Source organism: Schistosoma mansoni, chromosome 4 (genome assembly GCF_000237925.1).
Source record: "Schistosoma mansoni strain Puerto Rico chromosome 4, complete genome".
NCBI classification, from domain to species: Eukaryota; Metazoa; Platyhelminthes; class Trematoda; order Strigeidida; family Schistosomatidae; genus Schistosoma; species Schistosoma mansoni.
The window spans coordinates 19,798,919-19,810,692 of NC_031498.1; the positions used below are offsets into that span (position 1 = coordinate 19,798,919).

The following is an 11,774-nucleotide window of genomic DNA, read 5'->3' on the forward strand; positions in this document are numbered from 1 at the left end:
GCTGACCACATTAGTTTTCATGGACTCACCTAGCTGAAGGCGCCCGGTCATGTATCCACACCAGATCACGAATGGGAACGCAATATTCAACTTCTCCTGAGATCACTTGCCAGTTTATGTCAGCCAATTCTCGACATATTGATAATCTACTAAATATATCCTCCAACTTCCTCGCTTCGGACTTTTGGTTTCACTGGGTAGGCACGACTCAATTACAGAAGGTGTTGCTGGCAGTGTTGTCAAACTATTATACCTGTGGCATCTTCAATGAGTATTATTATTATTATTATTATTCACAAACATCTTATGGGTACATAAGTGCTGTGAATAAACCATTTCGGGTTTCTTCAAAAATGCAATAATACACAATTTTCAATAATGTCAGCATTACATATGCCATGTTTGAGAAAGGAAGGAAAAGAAAAATAAAATATTAATAATAGAATAGTAATAATAAATCAGGTTCTGCGTAATTGGCAAGAATTTTGAACTAATTTTGAAGGAGGAAAGGAAGAAACTAAGGAAATAAAAATAAAAGAGACGCGGAATACGTAAATATTTTAACGCAGAACAAGAATAAACAACTATGTATGTATAGCAAAATGAGTAGTAAAAATAAATAAAACAGACTAAATTAATGAGTAAATAACTTATTATTGCGGTAAGATATGACGTTAGAATAAGTGTTTGTGCGTGCAGACATAGTTTTGGGTGATGCTATGAAAGTCTCAATTAAGTGCAAAAGATAATCAATATGTATGAGGTGCATATACATAGTGAAGATAAAACGAGTCTGATAAGTTGAATTCAATGTAACTCAAGTTATTGTCTTAATCCAAAGCTTCGTAATCTTAAGAATAATATTTATTTAGAAAGAAAAAAAAGGGAGAGAGAGAAAAGAAATGAACACATAGTGAAAGGGTCCAACCATGATAATAATAGTGTAATGGATATAGACTTTTGAGATAAACGAATAATTTAAAAATAATAATAATAAATAAATAAGGAAAATCAGAAAAAAATATAAATAAATTAATAATAACAATAATAATAAACCTTTACTGCACTCGGATAAATACGTGTAGATTTATGTAACAGTATACAGAGTGAAACCGGGTATTAGTATAAACATTAGTGCAATAATAATAATGATTCTATGATAGTCACAATTAATTGCAAAGGATAATCAAATATAAATATATATATATATGTTGTGAAGATTAAAAAAAATCTGAGACTTTATTTGTTTAAGTGTAACATAGGGTTTTTTGTTTTTAATTGTAGACTTTGGATGTTTAGGAATAAAATATGTTTAGAAGGACAAGAAGAGATGAAAACAATATCCGATGTGTCGAGGTACCAATAATGATACGAATGACAGTAGTTTGACAAACTAATTTTTATCAATTTCATTAGACACCACTAGACACCGTTTCCACTCTTATCCTAAAAGGACATAAATACTTTGTATTTCATCCTAAGGTGCGTCGCAAAGCCAGTTCGGGGACCTAAATTCATGCCTTATGAGGAACCCTCAGAATCACTGAGCTCTTACTCTTCAGAATATAGGCCACCCAGAGGCAGTCTTCAGGTGACTTACAGCGTCCACAACACCTTTGATGGCCCCGCAGAAGAACTACTGATCTCCACATTTTGCTAAAATGTCTTATCTGCAAACAAGTAGTTGTGATTCATGATTGCTAGGTCATAACCTGCTATTTTCTCATCTTTGGCAACTTACTTTCTTATTTTGGCGTCATAAAAATAAGGTAGTATCAAGAATAACAAACAGAAGTTCACTAGCATAAAGAATAAATTATAGTCGGCATGGTAATACCATGTTCTACTAAGTACCATTTTACGCAGAGAGACTTTTGAATTGGTCGGTGATTTCTGTTGGCTACCTACAGTGACGTCATCACCGATTATATACTTACAGAAAACTTTTAACCTGCCTAAACAGGTATCCAGAGGCTGATAAACGTTTAGATTTCAACAGATCGGTAGTGTGCAAAGCCTTGCCAAAAGCCTTGGGGAAGTTTATGTATATTACATCAACTGATGTCTTGCTGTTATAGGAGACAATCAAAGTATCTAACGTATGCTAGCATCGTGAAAATCTTACTGAATTTTGACATATGTTTTATACTCAAGCTTCGAACTTGGTTCACTTATCTTTTTTCAATCCTGAACTTTGGGTTCCACTATTGCTATTAAGTTCGCTGCTTTGTTTCCAGACTCCAGGAAACCTTAGAACTAAAGATTCACGGTGGATTTTATTTCCGTAATAATTCAGACGAACAATGCTTTTCATAGATTTTCCATTGTTTACGTAAATTTCCTATTTCGTCACTGAATTACTTTGGTTTTCGGCCTATTTAGTTTCAGTGTGCAAATCGAGTATTTATCTCCCAAACTCTTGAGAGTCTGGAGATTTTCTTTTAACTCTTTCTCAGTTTTCCATCACAAGGAGAAGGCTCATTGTACACGAAAAACTGTTCTCAAGACCGTGAAGAATGTTGGGTCACAAATAAGATCACAAAAGTTGTCTTAACCGATCTTTCTAAGGTCTTGAAGATGACACTGGTTAGGTTTGTTGGTCTATAATGACAAGGATTCAACATGGGTTCTATTTTGTGAACGGCAGTGACTATGTCTTCCTTCCAAACAACCGTGAGACATCACGGCTGAGTGGCATCCTAAATAATATTGTGATAGAGGTTGCTACGTACACTACATGTTTTCCAAACAGCTTGGATTGTAGCTCATTCTTTCTGATTAATTTTTCGTGTGTAACATAGAGTGTGAATTTAGTATGTCCGCCAGGTTGTCGTCAACATTGCTTCTGGAACTCATTCAGTATTGGTCGGAACCTCATTAGTGAAGTTTTATTCAGAATGCTTAATCATGTATCCCACTTTGTTTCAGTTATCTTGTACTGTCTGAGACTCGCTCCCTAAATAGAGTGAGAGTGTCCTAATATTTTATTGTTCTGTAACTGATGCGCGTTGAAGCAGTCGTTTTGGATGCCTGATTGCAGTTTACAGAAGCTAATCTCTGTATATTGCTAGACCACTCTGACAGCAAAAAGAATGACCAGCAGCGTTGCATGTAATCAGGGGAATGCGAATCCACGAGTCTTTTTGAGACGAACTCCGCTGGAGGGTGACAAATAAATCTCTGAAGATACTTGAACAAATTATAGTAGATGGAAACAATTGTGTAGTAGCGTAATAATCCAACGCGAAATAACACACTGACTGTCATAGTCGATTACCGAGTACGAAATATTTCTTAGTCGGTTGTTTACAGACAGTAATGGTTATATCATAGGTATCTTGTTGAAAACTGGCACCAAATAGAGTTCCTGAGGATACAGTCTGAAAGCTTTCATCATCCCTTCTATGCGTAAATGACCCTTGATTTCTTATCATCACCAGTCCTGCTATGTTTTAGTTCCTTTGTCGTGAATGCTACTCTCATGTTTGCTTATAAGTCGTACGTGGCGGAATTTCGCATGTAAGTTGTTGCAGTCGACAGCCGAATATAAGGGCCCAAAAAGTATGATGTGGGCAGAATACATGAAGATCGGAACAAAGAAAACAAGGTTGTGTTGAACTGTATGTATGTACCATTGTGATCCATTACAGATTGTCGAGTGATAGTATGCGAAGATTTCAAAACCATCCCAGATAGGTCATCCCAATCCAATTCGTACTCAAGGTTATTCAGATAACAATTTATTGAGGAGTTGCGAAGCAGATCACGAAGATGAGCACAAGTTTGATAAATGTTTGTCCCGTGGCAAATTTCACCCACGGGATTCATGTGTGTTTCGTAATGCTAAATGCTTTGAAAGTGGTGAAATTTGACACGTATAAGCAGTTCATGATACTACTGTCCATTTCACTGCAAGTAATGCTGAACTTTGTAGTTCCGATCTTACTAAGTTGAATGTTTCAAATGAATCATACTCTGATCAGATTCATGATATTACTTTACCAGATATACGTTGTTCTCATGATTCGTGTGTTTCTAATGAAATTATTTACAAATATGTGGAAGATACATCGAGGGCACCAAATCCTGATCAGAACTCGGATGTTATTTTGTCCGACGTGGTTTGTCCTAATGACTCATTTATTTCTAGTGAAATCTCAATCAAATGTGAAGAACAAGTTCTAAATAGGTTAAAATCTGATTACAGTCCTTATGATGTTGCATCACGTGTAAATTGTCCTCAAGATGGATTTATCTCTAGTGATATCCCTAATAAACGTGACAAATATGTTCCGAATGAGTCGAATTCTAGTCACATTTCTAATGTTATTGTATCAGATGTTGGATATTTTCACAGCCAATGTGTGTCGAGTAAATTCTCTAATCAGTGATAATTGAATCTGAGGAGATAGTAAGTTTTTCCAAAGCAGTCAGAGAACCAGTTTGCCCAGATAGGAAGTTTGCACAGGCATAAAATTCAAATCGAGTCCAAGATTATTTTAATGAATATGAGGCAGATGCATATTTTCCATTTGATTGTTTTGCAGATGAATCAAGCCTAGATGAACCACATGCTTTAGTTATACATATCAATGCGTATTTATCTAATAACTGGAAAAATGGCCTTGTGTATTCTAACGTGAAGAGCAAAAGGGATATATGTCATATTTTTTATGCAAGTCAAAGTCACATGATGGAATACCTCAAATTATATGTCACTATGTATCACCGAATACTCATATACAATAGTCGAAGTGTGAGATATGAGATAATTCAAATTGGGAACCTCAAATTGGTCATAATACTGCGGCATAAGGACCCTACATTATTTCATGGGAGAGGATAGTGTCGGGAAGTCTATGATTCGAATTCTAAATATCAGTGGTTTCAGTACGCAACCGACATGGTGATTGTATACGATTCCAGGACCCAGGTGAGTCCGTCTCGATTCCAGTTGTTAATTCTAATACTAATGAATATATTTGCATCATACACAGTTTACATTCAATACACGGTCGGAGAGACGCATAATAAACCTAAGGAGAAAAGGCACAATTGATTGCAGAAATTGGGATCCTCATTTAAGCTGTGACGGATGTGGTGTTTGTATGAACTAATGATTCCTTGGTACTTGATGACTGCCTGATTTCGAATTCCAAATACAATAAGTTCATTTGTGTTCACCTAGTTCTTCTTGGTCTAAATTTCGCTGTTTCCGGGATTTTTAGTTCGTACAATAATCCAAATACTTCTAATCATTATACATATTCACTCCCCTGAAAAACATCTAATCCATGCTCATCATTAAATTTACTTTATTCATTAGGAAATTACATGAACGGATAACTATAACAAAAATATTCCCTAGACTTTAGCTTCTTAGTGATATTATTTTAACATATAAGGTGAATATAAGTGACTTACAACTGACTTGAAAATCATAATTTTATGATTATGAAGGATGATCAGCATACTGTGAAATAAAAATGTCTTTCAGGAACTCATATTTGTCTACACTTCAAACGATTTAAAAGTACTTGCCGAGGATGAGTTTTATTTCATACACAACGTTACATCTGCTAACTTGAAAAGAAAAACAGTGGTTCGGGCAGAATAACATACATTTGTTTCACTTTGTTATCAGCTTTTTATAGTCTGTAAAGCTTCAACATCAAAATTATTGAATGTTATTTATATCACGAATCGACCTAAGTTAGACATCCACTAAAAAGCTTGAAATACTGGACAACTGTTTCGTTCTAGTTGGGCACCCGCCAGTATTGAACATTCTCGAACTGATCGACAATAGAACCCAGGACCTTCAGTCCCGATGCGAATGCATGATCTTCAAACAAACGAGTCCGAGTCCTATTCCAGGACGGGACGGTTGTCTATTACTTCTTTCTTTCAAGTAGACACCTAATTTAAGTTGGTTCTTGATACAAATACCATTCAGAAACCTTCACAAACTCCTTATACTCATCAAAATCATTATTAGCCTGTATTTATGGAATTAACTATATAAGTAATTAATTTAGACACCATGGTGTTTTTGAAACTACTTTTTTTATAGCCGTTGTAGAATACTCTTATTACATCAACTTTGACTGTGCTGTCTTATTCAATCACATAAGTTTTATCTGAATTTAAGTAAACTTTACACTGTAATGACATGTTCAAATTTACTTCTCATCAATGGGATTTTTATGAGTATGTTAAACATCATTGCTTTTTTTTTTAAACTGAAATATTACAGGTTGGAAATAACTCAAAGGAACTCAAATCACTGTTCTTGCTCTTTTCAAAATGAAATAAGTATTAAATTAAATGTTAGATTTATTGTTGCTTATCTTCAAGAAATTCTACTAGGTTAAATGACTATCAGTTTTATTTTTACACAGATTAATCCGTAGAAGGTTACAGTTATTTTAAAAATGTAATATAAATATATAATCCGTGTTTGAGTACCCTTGACCCTTTAACAAACTTATTAATAATGTACTGAATATATCTTTCAACATAATGTACAATCAATTAATCGATTAATTCAATCAGAATAATCTTTGACTGATGATGCTCCGGTCATGTTCAGTTCAAGCAGTTGATTTACATTGTGATATGAATAGTTATGATGATGATGATCTTGTAAACAATAAGAATTTAATTCTGAAAAAGAACTGTTCTCTTGTTCATGTAAATAATTTGGTTGTTGATTCATGATATGTATATGTTTAGAATATGTTAATGGATTAAATGAGGTAAATTGTTCATCACAATGTAAGTTCTTAGAACAATTATCCGTTGGTAATAATTCATTATTGACTAGATATTTATTGTATGAATCACTGTTTTGCTTTAATTTACATTCAACTAATTGATCATTATTATTTGTTTTAATAGTTTCTAAGTCATGATGTATGAATATACTTGTATCATCTAATTTATTTGAACATGGTTGTGTATCATATTTGTCAGTTATTTCAAGATTATTGATACATTTACAAGTATTATACTCAACAGTTTTAGAATTATGATTAAACCATATTGTTGAATTTGCTTCAGTTAAATGAATTCCATCAATTGAGTTATGACATCGAGTTGGAAATCTTGATCTGATGAATCCATTTGAAGTATCCATATCTCCATAACTTGTAGATGGATATAAATTTTCTCCCGGTTTTTGTCGTTTAAATTTCATACGACGATTTTGAAACCATACCTAGAAAAAACAGTGTATACTGTATCACTGATTGATTTTTAAATTACTGATAATAATTATAAATAAGATCAGCTAAAGATAACATGGTAATTACTTTTGGGTCACAACATTAAGCAACTATCATCGAAATAGTCATGAGATACCACAACTATTTCTGACACGTAACTTTTCTAAAGCAGAAAGAAAATGCTTTTTTACCATATTCATTAAAAGTCATTTTCTTCTGAACTGAATATAAATAGACTTTATATATATATACATGACGAATTACAGCATCTAAAACTACATTCCCTTGGTAGACAGATAAATCTCTTTCTACCAACTAGCAAACTTCATTATTTTATATGAACACATTGTAATAACAATCACCTGTAACTTTTATAGGGAAATTACAACGTATTGTTTTTCATAATAACTTTATTTGCAAAATCTCTAGAAGATACGAATTATTTCATTCGTTTCGCACATAATTAGAATAGCTGTACTAAGATAATTGAGGAAGAACAACCCCAGTAAACCCTTGAGTTTTGAGAGGCAATCAACTTACTTATTAACTACAATAAAGGTATATTAGGTAGGTTGATTTCCTTTCATATGATGAGAATTATCTCTGCAGTTAAGTAGTAACTACAAACATTTGAACTAATAGCATCATTATATTATCACTACATTTAAAATGACGAAATCATTTTAGCTGGACAAGTGGCGTTTCTTGCGTGTCGTGTGTGAAACCGTAATCCACTGCAGGCAAGGGATGTGGGTTGTACAATATCGTGAATTGATTAAATTTAGATATTAGCAACGTGGTGGTGGTGGTCTAAAGTGGTCTAAAATTTAAGGGTTCGTGCATGGGACTGAAAGTCGTGGGTTCAATCCTCGAGTGCAGGGTCGTGGGTGCGGACTGCTGGGGAGCCCCATACTAGGACAAAACGGCCATCCAGTGCTTTTAGGTTTCTAATTGTGGTCTAGCTAAGATCAGTTCGTGGCTTGAACTATGAAAATTCTACAATCTTCACAGATTTTGTATTTTACTATTATTATTATCAGTTTAAAGAACCTCATAATAATTATGACCTACTTCTTCAAAGGTATTTTAATGTTGCAAAGGAAAAATGTCAAGAAATCAAAGCCTAAGCTAAATATAATGTGATATGGAATTAACCACACCCAGCATCATGAATTAGTTGAAGTCGGAAACTTAAATATTCCACAACATTTGATCATATGTATAGTGTTAATTGAATCCACTGAGAAGTATCTTCATCTAATTAATATCAGTTAATAAAGAAAAATACTATATAGAAAGATAGAATTTTAGAGATTGATATACAGTTAAAATGTAACCAGAAAGTATTATTGCTACTTGTATTATATAGCGACAAAAAAGGAACCCATTTACTTACTTTAATTTGTTTTTCCGTTAATTTAAGTGTTGAAGCTATTTCAATTCTACGCGGTCGACATAAATATTGGCTATACCAAAATTCTTTTTCTAATTCTATCAGTTGTGTTTGCGTATAAGCTGTTCGAGCTCTTTTAGATTTTTTACTCAAAGTTTTACTATTATTACTACTATTACTACCATTACTACTACATTCAGTGTTATTTGAGGTGTTATTATTATTCTCATCACTATGATTGTGATTTATTTTGTGCTTCTCTGTAATATCAGTTTGAAAATTCGTCTCATTACTCGACTCATCATATTTACTAAACATATGATGTAATGGATAAGTTGAATGAATGGGATTGTGTAAATGACGTTGATAATGATCATACTGTGAAGTCAAATGATGATGACGATGATATTGAAATGATGTAAAATCATAAACAGGAAATGTTTGATATTCATGTGATTGTGATGTTTTTGTACAATTTGTCCAGTCAGTAGATGTATTTCTGTTATAATTGTTAAAAATTGATTTATTCATTTGTAGGTACTCAGAATTTTGATTAACAGTTAATTCTGAAGATGAATTCAGCACAGATTCCTCCATTTGAAAGCAATAAAACTGATGTGTTTCCCCATTCTTTTTCATTTGATATTCCACGTGATCCGCTTCATCTTTGAATTCTGACAACGATGAAGAATGGACATTTTTCTCTGAATTTAAACAAGTTAAATTTCGTAATGGTGAACTGGAATCTATCAATAAAAACAATCGAGTGTCGTAATCTTATCATATTTAGCTACTTATTTAAAAGCTTTATTAGTTCTTCCTCTAAACTTAAATCATTTCTGGAAAAATCCTTTGAAATTAATATAATTCCCAAGAGACTTCAACCATCTGATTATCCACTGCTTATTAGTAGTTGATTTAAGAGAAGTGAGAGATTTTTAGGTTTTAGTAAAAAGAATGGGCTTCTGAGGTGAACTGACGCACGAATAAGAGAAACTATTAACCAATAAACTGTAACGAATATCATTTATTATAACAAATCCGCCTGAGTTTAAGCGGTATTGTTCTAATTAATATATCCCAATGCTTGTTATCACTAAACTCAAAGTCCAGCATTAGATTCCCGATGATAAATAATTGTATGGAATTTCAAGATAAAAAAAATATAATTGTCTATTGTTCATCAGTATTCATTAAATCCCGTAACTTTTACCTGTTCTCAAGGAAAACCACGCTAAACTTGATCATGTCTTAAATTACAAGCGAAGTGAGTTATGTTAATACAAATACTTGGTGAAGATGATGATGTCGTAGACTGCTATGATTTTCGCGTTTACCCAAACTTTCCATCTACATTAACTGATGATCTATGTTTTCGTGCCCACAGATGACCTGAACGTTCACTATGTCTGATGTACTACTTTTAACAATAGACTGGTCACTTAATAGTGACCGATACCATTTTTATGTAGTTTTTATAGTACTGATCGAATTCAGTTTATCCAAATTTACAATGTTGACATCATTCAAAGTGACTTGTCATCAAATAAACTAAATTTAGATATTAAGGATTTGGATATAGTCAACAGGAAACCCTGGACATAAGTTTCAGCCCATCTGGGACCCATCATTAATGTATACCTGTTGTCTGAAGAGAACTGGGGCTGTCTAGTGGAGTCCCTTAGTCTGGTGTGCACACTGCAACTTAATTGTCAGAATTCGGTCATTACCGAAAAAGACTGGACAAACATGACATTGGTCACTACACAGTGATCAATGAATCATTAATATCTTAGTCCTACAGGAGGTCAATCGAGGCCAGAATAACATTTCAGAACCTGAAGCTGAGTGATACGGGGTCGAACCTGCCAGAGTGCACCACCCCCTGAATTATACAGATACACCTTATTGATAAGCCTCGAGTAGCGCGGAATTTAGGCTTAAAACTTCCTACTGACCACCTCTCACCACCTGATAGTACATTTTGCAATGAATGGGAATTATTTTGTAAATGATATTGAATTTGTGGTCGCACTGTTTAATCCTTTTTTGTGCATAAAACGAAAGCAAATAAATGTACCGTTCTATAAGCAACGCTAGTTTCATTATACTAAAAGTTCCCATATTGTGAACTAGAACAAAAGATATTTCAAAGTTTTATTGATGATTTTCGATCCAATCTAAAAGTATGATAAAATTATCTGTTTTCCAATTTCGGTGACTGGTTTGCTTTGGTCAAACTAAACACTGATAATATTATACAAAATGATAATAATAGCCATATAGTTGAACTATTTAAATCAGGGAATTTAATATAATCCCAAAAGCATAATGTTTATCTCAGTCTATCGTTTACATAATCAAATATTTCTCAATGATCATAGTATTCGTCCAAAAGCATACTTAATCCAAAGATTATCGGTATAGGGTCATGAAGGTTGTTGAGTTTCAATCCATATCATGAATGAATGTTAGACTATCATTGAAAACCTGGAAGCACTGAACGGTCATTTCATCCTCGTATAGGATTCCTCAGCAGTGCGCATCCACGATCCCATGTGCGGGACTCGAACCCAGGGCCTTCGTCCTCGCGTGAGAACACTTAACCTCTAATTCAAAGAATAAATATTTATAATTACTAAAAGCCATTAAGATAATTAATAATAACGTATTAGCGTAGACTTGTATAATTCATGAAATAATTAAAGTTGAAAGATGATACTTTCTGACTTACCTACAAAGTTATCTATTAAGTTTGTATATGAAATGGTTGATTCCGTCATTTTTGGTCAACATTAATGATTTATTTTGTCATTTATTATGATGTAAATGAAATAAATTTTATATTAATAAAAGTGATCTATTGTTACTGAATAGAAGAATTAACAAATTTACTAATCCATTTTTATTGAATTCTTATCCATTATGTATATACACATATGTATAAATGAAGTCTACTGAATAATAGGTAATATGGTCAATTTCCCTTGTTTGTTTGTTTATATCAGAATTATTATATCTATTCCATTAAATAAAAAAAACTCGAAATATTCTCTTCCATTATTTTTGTATGTATGTTACGTTTACGTTACGTTCTTTAAATTTCTCGTCTATTTCTCTCATTTATACAATATATATGCATATATATGCATACA

General features: G+C 33.0%; 1 protein-coding gene across 1 annotated transcript in view; it reads right to left on the reverse strand.

The window, feature by feature from the left end:
- Smp_166150 (serine/threonine kinase) overlaps positions 1 to 8,937 on the reverse strand; it is a gene marked incomplete at both ends in the record, with an annotated part of 30,245 nt that extends 21,308 nt beyond the window's left edge. Inside the window, 2 exons of the mRNA XM_018797117.1 lie at positions 6,611 to 7,219; positions 8,623 to 8,937. Coding sequence (XP_018652191.1) covers positions 6,611 to 7,219; positions 8,623 to 8,937 — 924 coding nt within the window. The remainder of the gene's footprint in view (positions 1 to 6,610; positions 7,220 to 8,622) is intronic.
- Positions 8,938 to 11,774: the final 2,837 nt, after the last annotated feature.